Below are 23,266 nucleotides of genomic sequence, written 5' to 3'. Positions count from 1 at the left end.
GCAATCAGGTGAACAGCAGATGTTTGATGGGTGAGTAGCAAATATCCTCGCCTCTTTACGTGATGACTGCTGATCAGTGCTGCTTCGGGGAGTGATGAGTGTTGCTCTGGTTTAGTTTTAGACAGATATTTAGTTTTATACAAATATTTAAGCTAGTCAGAACAGAACTCTCACAAAATATTCAATGAGAAATATATCCCGATATCAGAGCTGCAGTCTTTGACAACAATCTCATTTGGAACCATATCACAGCGAAACTCTACTAATCTCTTTCCTACATCCTACTGAAACTAAGTGGATGTACTTTTCTAATGAGTTCCAATGCTGAAACGATAAAAACATATAATAGGAATAGTATTTTTGTTGGTTGTAAACCCTTACTCGCATACTTCAGTGTTGTTACAACATCCTACTGCCGACAAGTTGACAAACTTTCAGCACATAAACAACATTTTCACCCATATTGAATACCACACAGTAAAAATACCAGCAAGAGAATGACAGGAATTGGATGATTAATTTATTTCAGTAGAGCCTCTCATTTTTTGGTAGTATGTATGTATATTTCTACCACATGCTTATTAAACTAGAAACATCTCACAAATAAAGTTTATACTCATATCAGAAAACATTTACTTTGAAGCAATCTTATTACAAGATGAGCTCAAATGTGAAAACACATGATGATTATTGAGTTTTTTTAGGATCTTAACAAAACAGCCTACAGTACCCACTGAAAACATAATAAAAATTAATTGGGACATTAAAACTGTCCATTAATGCATAAAAGGGTAACATATATTATGATCCCATGAGGCATGAGTTCATAACAGACATGTCTGTTATTGCATTATAATCAAACAGTGGATGATTGGTTGGTTTGGGGAGGGGGGAAGGGGGGGACCAGACTGCTACTGACATCGGTCCCTCAAACAGTGGAAAATCTAGGATTCTACAACAATATGCAAAGGATAGACTGCTGCTTATCAAATAGAGGGGGAACTGAATTGCAGACAGATGTGCCTTCTATACCATGGACACACTAACATAGTACTTCCCCCTTCTCCACTTCACTCCTGTCTCCTATCCACATTCCCTCCACCTTCCCTTCCCTGACCCCCGTCCACCAGCCACCCACTGCTGCATACAGCAGCCCTATCCTGCCCTGCCTCATCCATGCACACTCTCACAGGCAGCACTAGCACCTTCCGCAACTGCTACCCTGCTATCCTTCCCCCTTCCTGCCAAACGCCTCTTTCACTTCCACACTACCCGTCCTAGTTACACTGTTGCTCACCTCAGACTTAGTTGCAATTAGGTGTTAGCGACCATATGACAGTAGCCATGTGTGTGAATTGTGCTTGTATGAATGTGACAGTTTCCTACTTCTATTAAAGAATTTTGTCCAAAGCTAAACATTTCTACCATTCTTTTTCATTGTGACTGCCTGCGATTCAATGTCATGTGTCAAGTAGCAATCTATCTTTCCATATTGTTGTTATTGCACTACATATACTACAGGGTTCAGCTGCCAGAGAGTGTGATCGTGTGTGGTGTGTGTGTGTGTGTGTGTGTGTGTGTGTGTGTGTGTGTGTGGTGCATTTGCAAGAGTATGTTCGTGTGTGTATGTTGTCTAATTATGACAAAGGCCTTGTTGGCAAAAAGCTAATTGTGCCTTTCTGTGACCCAGCATCTCCATTATGTGGTGAGTAGCAGCTATCTTTTCATTATATTGTTACAGTCCATCTCGGTTTTCCCATTGTTTGTACATATATTTTAATAAATTTATGCCAGTAATACATTCAAGTTTGATAATTTTAAGATGTGCCGCTAGTGGTGCCACGAATTAACTTTGATTTTTTGATTACATTTTTTATTGCAGCTTGACAGACGGTTATCAGTGAAGAATCTTCTATATGTTGTCAGTGCATTGGTTTTATGAAATGGAGTCAACAATTCAGGTGAACTCCATTATGGTAAATTTTATTTCACAATTTTATTTACCCAGTTTATATAGTAAAAATACTATCACACACTCATGGAGTGACGCATCTTGCTCAATTTCAATTTACATCAATGTCACACTAATACACACACACAAACTGTCACATAGAAGAGTTCACAAAAATGACTTCCATTCAAATACTGGAGAAAGGTCAACAACAGTTTGATGTGTAAATGAAGTACCGTTTCTTGACAATACAAAATATTCCTGAGTCTATGTCGTTATGTTTGAGGTACACTAAGAGATGTGTACTACAAATGAAATCATCTGATTGAACGTAATGTCACTTTTTTTTCAGAGGGTGCTCAAATTAATTTAATTACAGGAAAATATGTAAATACACGAAAAGGATTAAACTGTTTTGATTACTGTCTTTTAAATGAAAAGACAGAATACATGGTTGAGAGAAATGTATGAGTTTCTGCAATAGCAATGTAAATAAAAACGTCGTTGATCAGATAACAGATCAGTACACAGTGAGTTATTCCAAAATTCCCCCTCCCCCCCCCCCCCCCCCCACTTTACTGTCAGTTTTCTATTTTATCCCTTCGGTTGTACTGCATCACTATCGAACCTCTGTTGTCAAGATGCAGCAGATGACATTATTTAACACTCATTTATCAATGTGTGATGGAATGGTTTTGGAGATGTCCTCTACACTTTCTTTAGAATGTTTATGGCAACTGCTGGGTGACGAGTGGACACAAGTAAACAACACAAAGCAATCCACTACTACAAATGTTAATATTCTTATATCTACACTGAGATATATCATCTACAACAACCAGTATCATCCACATAACAAATAAAAAAATCTGAAGCAATGCTGCACAAAACATAAATGTGAACTTAACAACATGACACAACAGCTGTACAGAATCACTTTTATTCTGAATTTCAAATTCCAAATAGATACTCAGCATTCCAAAACCTAGAGCATAGAGCCCAAAGCAGCAATGGTTTCTAGATAAATATTTCTTTTCATACAGTTATAAAGGGTCTTGTATAAGAGTAATGATTTAATGCTACCATGACTTATTTGAGGGCATCCCATTTCTTCAGTACAGCATGCAACAAACATTCTTCAACAGTAATCTTCTTGAAGATATAAATGTACCATTGATATGGACAGTAGCTGTGTAACTTGCCAAACCAGCAGAATTTTGGGCTGTGCATGTGTAGTTCCCAGAATGTGCTGCCATTGCTGATGTTATTGTCAGAAGACTAGTTCTGTCACCAACCTTTGTTGTTACTATACCCATATGTGATGACAAATCTTCACCATGGAAACTCCACGTTATCTTCAGAGGTCTATCTCCTTTTGACACGTGACAATTTAACTGTATGCTCTCTCCGGTATTTGCCTCTTCATCCAGTGAAAATGGTATAATGTGAGGCAAAACTAATTTAAAGGGAAGATGGAATAAAATTTAGAAAATAAGTGTCATTCAAGAGCTGCGTGTGAAAAACAATGGACATTTTACAACGATCTTCACCCACAACACTTTTCTCCAACAAAATTAATCCCAGTTCATTTGTAGAAACTATGCAGTTGCTATGTTTGTACGGAGATTGGCATTTCAGAGACTTAAATGTAATGAGTCTATCTGAATCCCAAAAATATGAAGCTATCATTTTAAATTAAGAACAAATTAGAAACATGTAAACTATATTATGAAAAGGAAAGTTGTTACTCACCATATACCGGAGATACTGAGTCGCAGGTAGGCGCAACAAAAAGACCATCAAAAATAAGTTTCCAGCCAACAAGTCCTTTGTCAAACTCAAACACACACACACACACACACACACACACACACACACATACACACACACACACACACACACATGCACACAAACACACACACACACACACACACACACACACACACACACACACACACACACACACACACAAGCAAATGCAACTCACACACCAACTGCAGTCTATGGCAGCTGACCTACACTTATGTTCAAGATGTCTGGCTTCAGCGGCCAGAGACTGCAGTCATGTGTGTGTGAGTTGTGTTTGCGTGAGTGTGTCTGTATGTTTGACAAAGGCCTTGTTGGCTGAAAGCTTATTTGTGACATATTTGCAACAATCTTTTTGTTGTGCCTATCTGCGACTCAGCATCTCTGCTATATGTTTGAGTAGCAACTTTCCTTTCCATAACATGTAAACTGTATTACATATTTCTGCAATAGTTTGAAAATACTGGAATATATTTCACTCTAGTATACACAACAAAATTAGAAACAGTGGTTGAACGAGAACTAAAACAAATGAAATGAATATATGGCCGACATACACATATCAAAATCCTGTAGAATCATTGAATTCCTACCTCAGGAACCAATGAGAAAAGACAAAGTGGCTCAAAAAATATTCATTATTTCTTGATAACATAACTTAAACTGCAAAGATATCAATGTAAGCAGGATTCAGCAAGAAGAGCATGGCAGCACACAGCACAAATGCAACCTTAGCATGGAGATATGCAGCAAAAGCACTGAAATCTCCTAAGGCTGCTTGGTATGTCTCCATGTGAATTTGATGTGTTGGGCAAGTTGAAGGGTCAAGTGGCTTCAAACAATTCCCACACACTGGAAGGGTTACAGCAGAGCTTGGTATGAATATTGCTAGCATCCCTCAAGCAGAGCTCCTACATTTGCCTGATAGTATGATTAATTATTCTTGGTAAGTTTTATTTGAGTCAACTTCTAAAAATGGGGAACAAGCTGTTACATCATGGATGCGGAAGGACATCAGACCACAACACAGCCTCCAAACCAAAAAACATGGGACAATACAACTGCACAGTAGATGGGTGCTTCATGATATTCTGAGCTCAAGAATATTTTGGTGTATATTAGTTAAACATGAGACACATCCATACAGGTAACACAGGTCAAAAACAGATTCACACAGATAGAATTTCTAGATGATACAATGACTAGAAGATGCTAATACAAATATACACAGAAAAGTGAAGCTGACATATTTTCATCATTAATACGCTCTTGAACATTAAGTCTTAATTTTCCTTCATTTCTTTCACAGACAATTACAAAATCCTGTTGCTGCAGGCCACCTGACACAGGACAATGTAGTAACATGTGTATGTAGGACCCAAACAGTAATGCTAGTTTTCAACCTGAACTTCTGTTGTCAGTACCTCATTCAAGTTCCTAAGCCTTGCTAGTCACCTTCCATATGGTGAGTTATTTGTTTTCTCATTCTGCTGAATGACAAAACTGATCATCATAATAACATAAATTAAAACAGAAAAAAAAATGTAAACAGAAGTGAATGTCCACCTCACTTTGATACAGGAAACGAAAATGAAACAATGGGAACTGCACAAATAAATTACCAGCAAGCTGAAGCTTGTAAGTGAAAAAGATTTAACAATAAACAAGATAAATGGAGAAAATGCAGAAGAAGGAAATTCATTCAGTAGGAGAGTAAAATTAGAACAATTACAAGGTAGTAGTGTTAAGAGAATGGTGGAAGTGTTAAGAGAACAAGTGTGAAGCAGTCCAAGGACATAGAAAAAAAGGAGACACGGGAAAGAGGAGAGAATATTGAAGGAGATGAAAACAGCAAACAGGAAGGAACAGAAATTGACACATGGTCCCTATCGGTCTGTAATTAGGAAAAATAATTAAATAATACGGTACTTGACAAACTAAGGAACTGAGACAGGCTGTGGGGAATACTCTATACCTTGTGCACCTGAAAGAGAACTGGCTGACTGAGACTGTCAATAAAAGATAAATAAATCAAATATATGGGAAATTGTTTCCAGTTGCAAGATAGATGAATTATGAAGCAAAGAATAAAATGCCTCATTTACTGCCAATATAAGAGAACTAGCAGAATTCAAAATCAAAAAGCAGTCAGATACAAGAGTACACATGTATTCAACAACTTTCCACAGTACATTAAATGTCTTGTGAAAAAAACAGTGATATTTAAAGAGTGATTTCATGAACTTTCTGCTGCATAACTTATTCCAGTCTACTGAAGAGTATCTTCACAGAGGATCTAAAAATAAATGCATTTGAGCAGAATAAAATTAAGAATAGCACTGTAATGTTATAATATTTTAGAAATTTCATAATTATATTGACTTGTGCTTAAATAAAATGTAAATTATTACCTCATTCCACATCCTAGAAACTTCTATCTCTCAGATCCATAGGATATTATTTAAGTAATGAAATGTAAATAATAATTATTATTTTTTTCACAGAATGTGTCTTTTTGTAATTTGCTTTTTGCAGCAAATATATATCCATTACAGACGCTTAGTGAGTACAATTTGAGAAATTTATAGTTGCTTCTTGTAGGTAATGTAATATTAAATTGTTAATATTGAGGTTTTTCTCACTCACATCAAAAAAAGGTTTGCATCACCTGAGAGTTCCGGAACCTGTATAGAAAACTGGAACAACATAATTTCCACCCTTTTTATTGCTCATGAAACCCACACACTGCATGTTGTATCATCATACAGCGAGACTTTCAGAGGTGGTGGTCCAGAGTGCTGTATACACCAGTACCTCTTATACCCAGTAGCATGTCCACTTGCCTGTATCTGTCATGGCACAAGTACATCAAGGGACTGTTGATCCAAATTGTCCCACTCCTCAATGGTGAATCAATGTAGATCCCTCAGAGTGGTTGGTGAGACACGTCGTTCATAAACAGCCCTTTCCAATATACCCCAGGCATGTTCGACAGGGTTGATGTCTGGAGAATATGCTGGCCACTCTCATCGATCAATGTCATTATCCTCAAGGAAGTCATTCACAAGATGTGCCCCACTGGGGGTGCGAATTGTTGTCCATGAAGATGAATGCCTCACCAATATGTACAACCATTACAGTGCCTTTCACGACCACCAGCAGCATACATCGGCCCCACATAATGCAACCCCAAAACAGCAGGAAACCTCCACTTTGCTGGATTCACTGGACAGTGTGTCTAAGGCGTTCAGCCTGACGGGGTTGCCTCCAAACCAATAGAACGTGATGCCATTCCTGAGCAGTCCATTTGGCATGGTGTTGGGCCCATTTGTACCAGCTGCATGGTGTCGTGGTTGCAAAGATGGACCTCGCCATGGACGTCAGGAGTGAAGTTGTGCATCATGCAGCCTATTGTGCACAGTTTGAGTCATAACACGATGTCATGTGCCTGCACGAAAAGCATTATGCAACATGGCGGCCTTGCTGTCAGGGTTCCTCCAGGCCATAATCCATAGGTAGTGGTCATCCACTGCAGTAGTAGTCCTTGGGCGGAATGAGGGAGACATGTCATCAACCGTTCCTGTCTCTCTGTATCTTCTCCACACCTGAACAACGTCACTTTGGTTCACTCTGTGATGCCTGGGCACTCCCCTTGTTGACAGTTCTTCCTGGCACAAAGTAACAATGCAGACACCATCGAACCACAATATTGACCGTCTAGGCATGGTTGATCTACAGACAACACAAGTCGTGTACCTCCTTCCTGGTGGAATGACTGGAACTGATCGTCTGTCAGACTCCCTCCATCTAATAGGCACTGCTCATGCTTGGTTGTTTACATCTTTGAACAGTTTTAGTGACATATCTGAACAGTCAATGGGACTGTGTCTGTGATACAATACCCACAGTCAACGTCTGTCTTCAGTTCTTGGCACAGGGGTGATGCAAACCTTTTTTTGATTTGTGTATTTGCTGGCACAGGAATCTTTTCCCCAGAATTAATTTGATGTGGAATAGATTTGGAAAAACCCAGTCTGATATGATCAAGATCTCTGTCATCTTGTGGATGTTTGCTACATGCATGAGAGTCTGTCACTCTGATCATATAGAGATGTGCAGGGAAAAACAGCTGTCCCATCCTTATTCTATTAACTGATGTTATGTATCTCCGTGGGAGATTTCCATGGCTGTACCAAGGTTTGTTGGTAAAGTACACTGAACTGAAGCAAGTGAAAAAACCTTTGCTGCTGTGCATACTGTCATTTACACTGTGGCCTTTGAAACATTTGTCTTTGGAGAAGTAAAAGACTATGCTGAATCAGTGAATTAATATCTACATCTAATCTATAAAAAGAAGGTAATTCTGTTAATAAGAATACTAAAATCTAAGGCTGTTACCAACAGAGGAACAGCTGCATTCCTAGGCCCACCCTACACCTTCCCCTACAGTTTCCACATCCACAACCCACTAGGCTGAAAGCTTTTGTCAGAGTATAATTTTTCTGTCAAACCTACATGTCTGGCATAATTCCTGTGCTCAATCAAAAATTACAAAACATCAATGCAAGATTTTTTTTAAAAAAATTTCTCATTTATTATTGAAGAATGGAGTTAAAACAAAGCATGAACAGAGATGACAGCTAATCAAAGCTAACAAGTAACAGAGTTATTTTCCCTCCCCATTGTTTTCACAGTCTAATGTCTATCTTGGCTTCATCTGGAATTCTTCCTGGTATATCTCATTTAATGTGCTCTTCTGAGACAAGTCATTCAATTTTCAATCTATTATTAAAAAACCTAATGATCAGCTGTAAATTAGAGAAAATGGAAGGGGGGAGCCATTCTATATAAACCAAGGGGAGAGATGCAATGAATCAATAAGGTCATATCTGCTAACGTGAATGACACTTGCTCGGTGTTTAAATGTATTATACGTTTATCTCTTAAGTGGAGTAGGCCAGCCAGGTATATATAGAGACCACTGGAATAATGGCAAAGGAATAGCACTTTAGAGGAAGTTTTCAGTACAGTGGTCAGTGAATGTTAGGATATTTAATAATTTCTGACTTAATAAAAATTTGAAAACCATGTGATAAAAATAAAATTATATCTAGGCAGAAGAAAATCATAAGCTATCTTTCCAGTTATTACATCAGATGGACAAATAAGTCCTAAATGAACCATGTAAGAAACACTTCATTGCACACCTATAAAGTTGATACCATATGAAGAACTCTGTGCTTGGGCATCTGCACCTCTGAACAACCAAGCCTGACAAAAGGCTCTAAATAATCCAAATTGGAAAGAAGAAGCAAGTGGCTGATATCCTGAGAGCATTCTTTCTACTAATTACACTTCTCATTCCTCTCTTAATCTAGAGTGTCATTTCCTGTGCCAGATGACTTGCTTTCAATAAGTACAGGTACCACACTGACCATCTGATACTTTACACACAGTTACCCATGACAGTGCATATTGAAACCATAACTTCACAAATCCTTCTGGAACAACAATCTAAAGCTACTAATAAAATTGTTATTTCTGATTCCAAACTCAATCTCCTGAGGAGTGTGCATAGAAGCATAATCTAAGAGCTATGATCCATTCCTTTTCAGGAAGAATAGGATTTCTCCAAACATTTGTCAACTCTTCCAAACATGTGCTAGAAGCGGTTTTTGAAATAATGAACATAAATATTATCCAATAGCTCTTTGTCATGGTGAAATTGTGGCAAAGCACTGTATTCCAACAAATGTGATTTAACACCACAATGAGTAAAACATTTGGATATGGATGCATCTCAACTCAGACTTCCTTTAAATCACTTATAAAAATATATTGTTTTATTATTTTTTTCAAAACTGGACATGGTGAGATTGTGGCTATGTAAGACTATAAATTAATATTTATAATAAATTAAAAACAGCAACCAAGCCACTGATAATAATGCTATTTATTTGGAACAAGTACACTCCTGGAAATGGAAAAAAGAACACATTGACACCGGTGTGTCAGACCCACCATACTTGCTCCGGACACTGCGAGAGGGCTGTACAAGCAATGATCACACGCACGGCACAGCGGACAAACCAGGAACTGCGGTGTTGGCCGTCGAATGGCGCTAGCTGCGCAGCATTTGTGCACCGCCGCCGTCAGTGTCAGCCAGTTTGCCGTGTCATACGGAGCTCCATCGCAGTCTTTAACACTGGTAGCATGCCGCGACAGCGTGGACGTGAACCGTATGTGCAGTTGACGGACTTTGAGCGAGGGCATATAGTGGGCATGCGGGAGGCCGGGTGGACGTACCGCCGAATTGCTCAACACATGGGGCGTGAGGTCTCCACAGTACATCGATGTTGTCGCCATTGGTCGGTGGAAGGTGCACGTGCCCGTCGACCTGGGACTGGACCGCAGCTACGCACGGATGCACGCCAAGACCGTAGGATCCTACGCAGTGCCGTAGGGGACCGCACCGCCACTTCCCAGCAAATTAGGGACACTGTTGCTCCTGGGGTATCGGCGAGGACCATTCGCAACCGTCTCCATGAAGCTGGGCTACGGTCCCGCACACCGTTAGGCCGTCTTCCGCTCATGCCCCAACATCGTGCAGCCCGCCTCCAGTGGTGTTGCGACAGGCGTGAATGGAGGGACGAATGGAGACGTGTCGTCTTCAGCGATGAGAGTCGCTTCTGCCTTAGTGCCAATGATGGTCGTATGCGTGTTTGGCACCGTGCAGGTGAGTGCCACAATCAGGTCTGCATACGACCGAGGCACACAGGGCCAACACCCGGCATCATGGTGTGGAGAGTGATCTCCTACACTGGCCGTACACCTCTGGTGATCGTCGAGGGGACACTGAATAGTGCACGGTACATCCAAACCGTCATCGAACCCATCGTTCTACCATTCCTAGACCGGCAAGGGAACTTGCTGTTCCAACAGGACAATGCATGTCCGCATGTTATCCGTGCCACCCAACGTGCTCTAGAAGGTGTAAGTCAACTACCCTGGCCAGCAAGATCTCTGGATCTGTCCCCCATTGAGCATGTTTGGGACGGGATGAAGCGTCGTCTCACGTGGTCTGCACGTCCAGCACGAGCGCTGGTCCAACTGAGGCGCCAGGTGGAAATGGCATGGCAAGCCCTTCCACAGGACTACATCCAGCATCTCTACGATCGTCTCCATGGGAGAATAGCAGCCTGCATTGCTGCGAAAGGTGGATATACACTGTACTAGTGCCGACATTGTGCATGCTCTGTTGCCTGTGTCTATGTGCCTGTGGTTCTGTCAGTGTGATCATGTGATGTATCTGACCCCAGGAATGTGTCAATAAAGTTTCCCCTTCCTGGGGCAATGAATTCACGGTGTTCTTATTTCAATTTCCAGGAGTGTAATTTTATCATCACTTGATTTGATCATCAGACAACAGTTCACATATACCTGTTGTTCACATGTGATGCTCGCCGATTTTTATTTTACAAAAGTTTCTTTGGGTGACAGTGTCCTAAAGCAAAAAGTTCTGCAAGAAAAAGGTCTAATTACAATAAAATAGTCCTTCTTATTAAATTGTTTTTTACCAAAGGATGCCATCACTGCAAGAAACTTTCACCACAATGAAAATCAGTGTGCATCACACGTACAGCAAATGATATACAGGACTTTAAATGTGAACGGACATCTGATCTCATACTGGTTGGTTTGAAACTGATGTGGCATTGTTTGTTCAAAATACAGGCATCATTAACAATGGCTAGTTGCTGTTTTTACTCTACTGTAAAAATTTACCTGCATATACAGTTTTGAGCTAAAATTGTACTTATGTCACGCTTACACACGCAAAGTGCTTATCTTTTAAAGTACATGGGCTTTAAGCAGATAAAAAAGTCAGCTGATGATATTTTCAAAAAAGGGTAAGAGGAGGACAATAAAGTTTCTGACATACTCAGATAGTAAGAGCTTTATGATATCTGGAAATGGAGATGTGCTCTTATTCATTTGATGGAAATTGTAAAATGCAACTTGCTTTATTTATCTATTTAAATTCAACTCAATTTCGGACAGTAGGTACAAATTTTTAAACTTTTTCACTATTTACAGAAAGATTTTAATAAAACATTGCATGGTAAAATAAAATAACCTTATTAAAATAACAGCATGCCATAATTTGAATGAATGTGTACCATTCACTCTTAGTTCTGAAGAATAACGAGCAGTGCCGGCAACATTACGGGCAATGCATGTATAGATGCCTCTGTGTTGTGGAGCAACTGAAGGGATAGAGAGAAAATTTGCTCTGTCACCAACAGTTACTGTGCTGATTCCCATATGAGAAGCAAGGGACTCTCCATGGAAGTACCAGGCAATATGCAGTGGTCTGTCACCTTTTGTAACATGGCAAGTTAGTTGTGCAGTTTCACCTGAAGTCACAGGCCCTTCAAATTCAAATGGTATGATGGAAGGGGGTACTGAAAACCAGCATTTTAGAAATTACAACACATGGCAGTTATGATAAATGTGATTCTTATCACATGAAGAGTCATAATAAAGAACCTTCAAAATGCATCTTCATGAGAAACAGATACATAGTATAGTAACACTGATTTAGAATGCCATTTCTAAGCCATAAAGGGCTGCTACTATGCTTATTTACATGCTGCTAAGACACTGTGATTATGCTAGCATCACTAATTTCATAACTAGTGAGCAGCCCTGGTGACGATCATTCACAGTTATCCATTTTCTATCATTTTTGATCTGGAGATACTAATATTTCCGATAATTCAAATAATATTATTCAAAAATTAGCATCAACATTAGTGTGAAAAGAGGCATGTGTAATGTGAAATGAGACATCTGACAAAGCTTTCAAATATGGATGTGAGCCAAAACTGGTGAAAAGAATGATTTCTAAGCATTACTTTAGTTTGATGTGATGTTTCACATTTTCTTGTGATCATAGTGCAAGAATATATACAAAATAGAAGAGGCACTACATACAACTAAAAGACTAATCAATTACATAAAAAGTTGTGTGTTTAAATGCTTATCATAATACACAACAGAACTTATCATTGTTATAAAGTCTGTTGAGATCGAATATAAACACCCTGTGAAAAGGAAAAGGATTTTCTTATCCAATTTAAAATGCATTATCTCAAAGAAAAATGGAATAGCAACAACTGTGATAATCAGAAGGGTACCTTATGAAAAGTGAACTAACATCTGTGCGCAAGATGTTACAAGTCAAATTTGTCTTCAAACTTTCTATGAGAGCAATACATTAAGGTCAAATGATATTTTATAAGCACATAAAAGAGATATAAAATGCCTATTTTTGTGTGTCTGCCGGTTAATACTTTATGCGTTTCTATGACACTCTTCAACAAGTTACACAAGGCTGATTATTTGCACTGCCTTACTTTATAATACTCAATATCCTCCATTAATCCAATAATCAAAAATGCCACACAACAGAGTTTTATTCCAGCAAAGATTGTGCAAATGCTTTATGAGCAATCTCTGAAACTGTGAATTTATATGCATTTAATGAATCTAAATATACTTGTATCTGCACCCAAATATAAAGCTATTTGATTAATACACTTCATGTTACCATTCATCATTACTTCCAGGAATCTTACATGGCTGAAATTGCATTCATTGTCTAATGAAAACCTACTACATTGTTATAATCCATGAAGTACGCAGCGTTGCATTTAGAATTAGTTGCTAATATTTGCACCAGGAAAAATCAGATCAAAATCTGATGTGTATTTGTACATGTTTGCAGAGTTTCTCCCCATAATTAACCATCTCAGTCTGGGGCTGCAACGAACATTAAGTACCAAGACTTGCACACAATAGATGAAAAGTATGCAGCTACTATGTGCTGCCTATGGATGATTCCTAATTCAGGATACTATTAGGTGCTCTTCATGTATTTTCTTTGGCAGACAACGATGTAGTACAGGATCAAAAGCTTCATGAATGTCAAGAAACACTGAATCTGATTAGTTGCCTCTATAAATGGTTTTTAATGGGGAATCAGACTTCCCGTGCCCAGTGTTTTCAAAATCCATGCCGAGTGGTATGAAAAAATGACATTTTATTCAAAAGTAGGTCATTATTTTCACAGATTTTATATAACAAACTATTACTGACAATGGCACTGACGACATTTCCTGTCTCGGATGAGACAGCCCTTACAGAAAAGCCAGTCTTAGAAGGCAGTTTTAGTTACCCCCACATGACGCACATTTGTTTTGTCAACAGTATGATTTTCAAAGCTTATTTCCATAAAAAAAGAAACAAAGACACTGAATCTGGCATTGTTTATCCAACAATTATCTCAACTGCTATATACTAAGAAAATGCAGAAATTGAATTAGAATACCTAGAAATCATCTGATCACTCCCCAAATAAATTTGTCACCTGTCCTACTGAATACACATCCTGCAAAACATCTATGTAAGTAGCACATAGCCAGCATTTATTTACATATATAAGATGGATGATAGTAGAAGTTACAATGCAATGTGTTAATTTTGGCATACAAAAACTTTTCAGATTATTATGTCCAGATTTTCATCTTTCAATCCCTTGATACAGCACAATCTTTTGTGGTTATGGTTATAAAAATTCCAACACTGAAAAGAATGAGCAGAGCAAAATTCAAATTCAGATGGCACATGAACAGATGCCCACAGAAAATACATTCTACGTGCAAATATAAAGCAAGCAATGGACAATCACCTCTTATCAATATGACAGAAATGAACTGTAAGGGTTTGTGCGCAGTATTGTCACAGCAACGTAATGGGTGTGTTGAAGGTTTGATGCCACCTGTTACAGATATACTATTGTGCCTATAAAACCATATCTGTCTATGTCTCCAGCATGAATGTGAATGCTGTCAATGACATGCTGAGTGACTAAAGTAGCACTTTCAGACACAACATGTCCCAAACTGTCTTATAATGATTACTGCATATGTATTAGATGATACTGTGGAGGCCACAAATTTGCAGCCTACAACATTGAGCTGAATGCTGCATGACCTGCACAGTCAAACATATCTTGAATATACTGTAGTTACTCAGCATCTACTTCAGTGTGGTCCTCCAGCAACAGCAGCTGAAGCTCTCTGAACTTGTACACAAACAATATAGAGGGAGATCTCCCAAGGTCATATCCCAGCCACCTCTTATTTCTTGACAAAATGTTTAAGGGCTCCAATGTTAGGTCATTTTTCCATATTACAGGTCATTTTTCCATATTACAAGTATCAGTGAAAGAAAAATCTGAAACACATATTTCCTTATGTTCTAAAAAATTTGTTTTTCTAATGGCAGTTTCTCTCTGAAAATACAATAGCACCTGTTCACAAAGTGTTTATACTCAGTTTTAGATTAACGAACATGCAATTACAGGAAAACAAATAGTTGATTGTATCTGTTACAACACTAATGATTACTGCAAAACCGCACCATTTACAAAAAGATGAGCAGTGTAATTGTCTTCTCCTGCCTTATTTTTAGCTGTACAGACATATTCTCCACTGTGCACAGCTCTAACTGAATCAACAGTTAATGCACTTGTCCTCTTGCCATTTTTGCTTACTGTAACACCTTCATCACCAGAATAAATTCTTTTTCCATTGAAAATCCAGATTATTTCTAATGGTAAATCTCCTTTTATAACACTACACTGAACAGCTGCTGCATCACCTGCATTTGCAGTCTCATCTCCAAATGTAAAGGGTGAAATCTGAGGTTTCACTGTAATTAAGATAACTTCCTTAATTTGTTAAGTGAAAATCATAGACAAATAAATAATTCCATGGTTGTGGAATACTGAATACTAAATTGATTTCCAAGTAAAATTTAAACACACTGTATTATGTCCTGAGAGTGAATTGGAATTTTTAACTAATAAAAAAATAGCAATGATGATATCGGCAGTGAAATTTCAACTGCCCATTTTGACAAGATGCTGATACTGGGCTAGTATGACAGACTAATGCTTCAATGATTATGATGGTGAATGTGGTGTGTACATGTAAAAGATATTTATACTACACAATATGACTTGCAACCATAAACCAGAAAATGGTGGACCTAAAGAATTCGTGTGTCAATCAGATGAACTTCAAGAATTTAGTAAGTGGATTAAAAATTAAATAAGCAAACTATCAAAGCAAGTGAACAAACAACAATTAACAATTAGTAGCTATAATAAAGAAATGTGTATGGAAAATGCACAATAGTTTGACTACAAAAATTCCAAGAAGCAGTTATGGTACAGCAAATATTCATACAATAGCAAATATTCATACAATGACAATGGCGCCTGAATAGCACTGCTCAATTTCAGTATAATTAATGTTCTTACAAATAAAATTTAAAATTAGTGTGAGTTGTGGGGAACTTGAATGAACAGTAACAATATGACTGTGCCACAAACCACTGTCCCAAAATCAGGAGAAGAGGTCCCATGAATATCTGTCCAACTGTACATAAATATGTAACTCAGTTATCAGCGATCAGACAGCTTGCTTATGAAGCTATTCAAACTCTGACACTGTATAATTGTGAAAGTCAAAAATGTTGATATAGTTTTCATTTTTGGCAAAAGTCGCCAAACTTTTACGACAGCAGTAAGGATGTACATTGAAAAGTATCCCGATTGTATCAGGACCTCACAAATTGTATTTTCAAACATTATAATAAAAATTCGAGACACTGGAAGTATGAAGAATAAAATATCCCAAGAAAAAAGAATACCAGCTTGTGGGAGAAATGCAACCAACATTTTAGTGGCACTAACATACAATCCACATGTTACAGTCTAAAGGTGCAAATGGATCAGCTAAAGAAGTGTCTTACACTACAACATATTTCATATTTCTCACATTCGTCTCTATAAATGTTCAATGCAATGACTTTCAAAACTAGGAACAGCTTTCTAAATGTAATATTTTGTTTACTGATGAAGCAATGCATACAAACATGGGAAAATCAATCTTTAATACATGCACTACTTATCAGTAGAAAATCCAAGCTTCCTGAGAGATGTGCATAAACAACAACCTTTATCTCTTGATGAGTACTGTGGGGGTTCCAGGAATCACATCACTGTTCCCTGTTTTATTGAGGGGACTCTAAATAGTCACAAGTACCTACAGTTCCTAACATGTATGCTGCTCCAATTACTGGAAGTGTCCTGCCGAACAAAAAGCAATCTAAATCATACCAACATGACAAATGTCCCACCCATTCCGCACTTATAATCACAGACCCTCTTAACAGAAAATTTGGGATATGGTTGGATTCATCACTAGGAAAATACAAAATGGCCAGCACATTCATCAGATTGAACACCCCTGAGTTTCTACCAATAGAAAACATTGAAACAAGAGGACTACACATAAGAAACACTGATGACTAACTAAGACATGGGTCTGTGTAATGAAAAATCCAGATAAAATTCAACGTACATAGTTGGCTATCTGGAATTGTTATATAGTACATATCAATGCTCAAAGTTGATATTTTGAGCACTTAATGTGACAGTCATAACAATAAACACACAAACTGTGCTGATGCTTGGTACAACCAACAGGGCCTTCTCCTGATAATGGGACTTGGTTTTCTGTACTGCTATCTTGTGATTATTTCATCAAGTTCAACCCATGATAGGTTACTGAAGTCTTCTTTGAATGCACAGAAAAACAACTGATATAGTTTCATTTTTTTAAAATCAGTTATAATTTGGCAGCTACACACATTAAACACTATTTGCGTGCATTAAAAAATGTGCCACATTGTCCATCACATGTGAGTGAAAACTGCACCTCAATATATTTGCCCATTCTGGATATGCCTTTAGTGACTTGTATCAGCTTTTTCACTCTGTATACTCTGTAATCCACAATGAAGCATCAAACTTATATCTCCTTTCTTTATACCCTGCAAGCAAAGTATGCGGGAACAGTATTTTGTGTACCTCTAATTTCTCCCCTTTTTGTTCCATTTTCAAATGGTGTGCAGGTTGAACAAGTTTTACTAAGAACCCATATGAGCTCAAATTTCTGTGATTTAAATGTAGTCATTTTGTGATATGTGGGAGGAAGAAATATATTTCTCAACTAATTATTAAAAAAAAAAAAAAAAAAAAAAAAGAGAGAGAGAGAGAGAAGAAGAAGAAGAAGAAGAAGAAGAAGAAGAAAAGGGGGGCTGCAAGTAGGACTCCTGCCCTAAAAGTTCTGTGCAAAATTAATTATGTGATAGATAGCTCTTCTGTAGGCTCTGATGAGTGGGTCTGCAAGTATCAAAATATGTAACACAAATTGTCCCCCTCAGAAGCTTGAACTTTTAATACCACCAAGGAACTATAGACCTTTTGATACCTCTACCCATTCCTGAGTTAAATGGGTCTTATTAGAGGGGCAGACAGGTAGACAACAAATGGCAAAAAAAATACTTTTTTATGTGATACAATCATAACAACACTGTGGGTATAATTGAAGTCCTTATGAGTGTCGGACCTCAGATGTCGATAAAGATGGTGATCATCACCTTGCCTGCTGAGGGACCTGTTTTGAACTTTTTAGGGGGACATGACAATACTACATTCACATCGCTAGATGTATCACTATGTTATCTCAAAGCAGTACACGCAAATTTCAGCTGTTTGTTTATCACAACATTTTGTACCTTTTCATTGGAACACTCTTTACACAAATTAAAAATTTTCTGATTTTTCCTTTCTTGCACTGAGAAAGCCTTGCTTTTGGCAAAATTTTCTGATTCTACATCTACAGGAAGTCCCCTATAAGTTATGATGAATGAGTTTGCAAGTATCAAAACATATAACATAAATAGCTGTCTCTTATGATTGCACTGCCTTAGAAGCTTAAATTTTTTTTACGCTGGCAAGGGCTTTTGGACCTTAATATGTGACATAAATTCCAACTTTATAGCTATACCTTTTCCTGAGAAAAAGGGCTCTTAACAGAAGGACAGACAGAAAAAGAGACAGCCACTAATGCCAAGAAACTATTTCTTATGTGACATAATTACAAATTACCAATATTCAGATTTTTACCAGTACTTGTGATGTGAAACCTTGCTTCTTGGCAAATTTCATGGAAGAAAGTACCCTATTGGCATTGGTGACTGAATTTGTGAGTATCAAAATATATGACATAAATGACTGTATCTTTTTCACTGCATTGACTTAGAAGCTTGCATGTTTTATTTCGCGAAGGGATTGTTGAGCTTAATATTTGACATAGATTTCAGATTGATACCCCTACTCATTTCTGAGAGAAAAGAGGTCTTGACAGACTGACTGACAGAGGACAACAAAGTGAAGCTAATGATTCTGTTTTTACAGACTGAGATAGGGAATGCTAGATAAATATCTGCTCCAGAGGGAGTGGTTTTCAGTCTAAAAGGATTCTCAATAACTTCTTTCCTTATTATATTTGAAGCACCACTAAATTAATCTAACATTCAGTCACTTTCTCTTAGTATTTCCCAACTTCAATTTGTGTTCCTAGACTTCTACAATCAACATCTCCACACAGTTTTATCTATGGATGGCATTGTGCTACCATTTATCTGCCATATGTTACAGTTCATACCTATTGTCCTTCTCTTGACACTAGATCAATGTTCATCATTTTTAGTAATAACGTCTTACAATTTCTGCTCTCACTGCATGAAACGAAACAAATCTTAGTTTCCTATAATTTGAGTGTTTCTGTTTGTAATATGATAATGAAAATGATGCCAAGGCTTTCACGCAAACTGAGAAAAATTTGCTGATTAGGAGATTCAAACAAGGTTGCTGATAATGAAAAACAACTGAACCTCAAGAGCTAATTTGTCAGCAGATGCTCTGCTGTTGACTAATCAATTTATTCAGAATGTATGCTAACTACAGCACTCCTCTTCTACTTATGCCTGTTTAATACATTAAATTACACTGTTACATATCAGCCACATGCAGCCACAGAATATGGTTTCTGAATAATCAATAACAAAAATGTTTTTTTGCGTGCAGGTATAGTTCTTTGTTAAATACTGATGGAATTACTATTTTAAGCTGTGAACAACATCACACAAAATACTTTCAAGGATAGCAGAAAATTTGTAAGAACTGTTCCAGATTTGTTCCTGGACACTACCATTAACTGATAGGAGAGCAGTATAACTTTTATTGGCAGCTGCATTAGAAACACTGCATACGTAATTGCCACTGTGATAATCTTCCACTGCTTCTATCGAGATAACACTTGTCCGGGACCCAATCTTGAAAGTGGATATACCAGGGATACCTGACACATCTGCCCCATTCAGTGTCCACCTAAATGTCAGTGGTGTGTCACCTTCAACTACAACACAGTGCTGTTGGACCAGCTGGCCCGCATATGCACCATTCTCACCAAAAGTAAATGGAGCAATTACGGGGGACACTGAAACACCAGTTGTTTCAGCAGGTTTGAGATAATGGTACATGCAGAACAATTTCATGAAGAACAGACTTCAACAATGACACTGTAAAAATATCCTAAAAATTATTTCTAGATAATTATCTAAATAAGAATGTAACTGCTTTTAATTGTTGTTCAGCTGTTGACACCTCATTCATTGCAGTGTGACTTCACTAAATGCAGTTTTATCTCAATGATTTGAAATTAACAAATGACAATGGCGTGATCTCAGAAAGAAAGCATGAGTGCCAAGAACACAAAATTATTATCTACAGTGGGTTACCATCAGTTACATAGGCACCAAGTGCAAACTGAGGTTCATTTCACCTAAAACAGATGAAAAACTAAGTATTTGTTGTGAGACAGCCATTTTGGCAGAAAAGATGTGAGTAAATAATTGTTAATGTACATCTGCCCACTGCTAAATAAAATTATGTAGTATAAATGTTAAATATTACTAAACAAACTAAATTTTTTCTGTTCTGTTATGACAATTATCTGGGTGTCCATTAAATATTTTTAGATAAATTGCGATGAAGATTATTTGCAGCAACAGCAAAAACCTACAAAAAGGAATTTGTAACCAGAAGGAGATTTTCACTCTGCAGCGGAGTGTGCGCTGATATGAAACTTCCTAGCAGATTAAAACTGAGTGCCCGACCGAGACTCGATCTCGGGACCTTTGCCTTTCGCAGGCAAGTGCAGTTTTAATCTGCCAGCAAGTTTCAGGAATTTGTAAGTTTGTAGGTTTCCACTTCCAGTATCGTCTTGAATAAAATAATTTTGCATATTAGGTTTCATCATTATATCACTAACAGTAACCAAACAGCCCTGAAGAGAACCAATGTGAAGACAGTCAAACCATTAGCAATTTTGTTGCTGTAATGTTTTATAATGATGCAGCCTACCCAAAATTACATTATTTATTTTAAACATAAATTGGTTTAGCAGTGCATTTAATAAAGTAACTGGTATCATACGTCTTTCACTGCTGAAGCTTCCCCCCCCCCCCCCCCCTTTTTCCCTCCCTCACCAACAAACACACACACACACACACACACACACACACACACACACACACACACACACACACACACAAACACACATACTACTCTCTGGATATTTCTATCTTTCAAAAGACCAAAATATACTGAGGTTTCCTTTGTGGTTCTTTATTACGTTTAAATTGTGAGACCATCTACCACATTCTTCCTCAGTGGTCATTTTAAATTACAATATTTTTCTATTTGGTGCTACAAAAATGTATTTGTTTATTATTTCCATTGTTACTCTTCTACATCCAGCACAATAACACAATTCCTAAAGAGTTCAAATCTTTTGTTAAGAATAAACTATACACAAAAATTTGCAGTCTCTAAAATTTGAGCTTTTGACAATTGTCTTTGCAGTTTGTATGGTAATGGAAAGTCCTGGTTGAATGTAATTAATTTAGAGAGTAAAGGTAATGGCTCCCCATGTAGTATGTACACTTAGTTGATGAAAGACATATAAACAACATGATGAACTTTGATAGTTTTCAGACATATACAATGAAAGCACGAAAGCACACGCGCGCGTGCGCGCGCACACGCACACACACACACACACACACACACACACTCTTGACAGTTCCTTTGTGTAAAATTCACTCATCTGGATCCAGTGAATGAAAAGACACAAACACACAAAAACATTTCTTTTCTCTCAGTTAAACGGTGTCATTTGGACATTTTTGATCTGTGGTGCACAAGTTTAATCAAAAACCTGAAAAAATGACTGTGTTCCTTCTCCTTTTTTACCCACCTTACAAAATGTGATAATTTTCAGTGTATTTGTCCCCCATACCAGATGCCACCGAAGGTAGGCTTTATGTACAAATACTGGTCTGGCAATGAAAAAATTTACATGCAGCTCATGGTGTTAACAAGTTGTCTTTTAAGAAGTATTATTCTTTAAGAAGTATTATTCTTTAGCACATTCTGAAACTCATTTAATTCCATGGCTGCCCTATTTGATTCAATGGTAACAACCACTGCACACTCAAGTCATTGCTTGTCAGTATCACCCACAACATCTGCATCTGCTAGATTTGTACCCTGCAAGCCACTTCATAGTGTATAGCAGCAGCTAATATATGTATCATTACAATTTTGAACTTTTCTGTTACATGAATTAACAGTAATCAAAGTAAATAATGGTTGGTAAGCCAATGTAGAATCATATTTTACCATTGTGATAGGTATCTCTAACTGGCAAGCAATACCTGAGAAGCAGTCAATTGAAACAATGGAAAATCCAGGTTGGAATAATGACAATATTATGAAAAGGATAGGCAGCTCACCATACAGCAGAGGTGTTGAGTCAGATATAGGCACAAAAATAACACTACTAAACACATAAGCTCTCAATCACAAGGCGTTCTTTCCAAATAGAAAACATACACATATGCACATTATACGAGGGTGAGTCAAATGAAAACCTTAATTTTTTTAAAAAAATATTATTTATTGTGCAGAAGCGGTAGAAAGCTGTATCACTTTTCAACATAATTTCCCTCATGCTCAATGCAAGTCCTCCAGTGCTTACAAAGTGCGTAAAATTCTTTTGGTAGTCCGCGTAACCACTCATGCACCACGTGGTGTACCTCTTCATCAGAATGGAATTTCTTTCCTCCCATTGCGTCTTTGAGTGGTCCAAACATTTGGAAATCACTTGGGACAAGGTCTGGTGAGTATGGTGGATGAGGAAGACACTCAAAATGCAGGTCTGTGATTGTATGGGACCTGGCATTGTCATGATGCAAAAGGACACCTGCTGACAGCAATCACGTTGCTTTTATTTTGATTGCAGGCTGCAGATGATTTTTTAGGAGATCTGTGTACAATGCACTGGTGACAGTGGTCCTCTAGGCATGTAATGCTCCAAAATGATGCCTTTTTCGTCCCAAAAGAGAGTCAGCAAAACCTTCCCTGATGATGGTTTTGTTTGAAACTTCTTTGGTTTTGGTGAT

General features: G+C 37.7%; 1 protein-coding gene across 24 annotated transcripts in view; it reads right to left on the bottom strand.

Annotated features, from left to right (window-relative positions):
• Positions 1-23,266, bottom strand: part of LOC126278103 (Down syndrome cell adhesion molecule-like protein Dscam2) — an 810,453-nt gene that overhangs the window by 234,391 nt on the left and 552,796 nt on the right. For 16 of the 24 annotated variants that reach the window (XM_049977979.1, XM_049977968.1, XM_049977959.1 and 13 more), the window contains exon 13: positions 15,245-15,535. The exons of 7 other annotated variants lie outside the window; for them this stretch is intronic. In XM_049977979.1, the coding sequence (XP_049833936.1) occupies positions 15,245-15,535 (291 nt within the window). Of the gene's footprint in view, positions 1-11,937; positions 12,223-15,244; positions 15,536-23,266 lie in introns of all 24 variants that reach the window. One more of the 24 variants, XM_049977970.1, reaches the window with a different exon arrangement.

The sequence above is a fragment of the Schistocerca gregaria genome, chromosome 6 (assembly GCF_023897955.1).
Source record: "Schistocerca gregaria isolate iqSchGreg1 chromosome 6, iqSchGreg1.2, whole genome shotgun sequence".
Classification (NCBI taxonomy): domain Eukaryota; kingdom Metazoa; phylum Arthropoda; class Insecta; order Orthoptera; family Acrididae; genus Schistocerca; species Schistocerca gregaria.
This window is presented reverse-complemented; position numbering and strand designations above follow the sequence as displayed.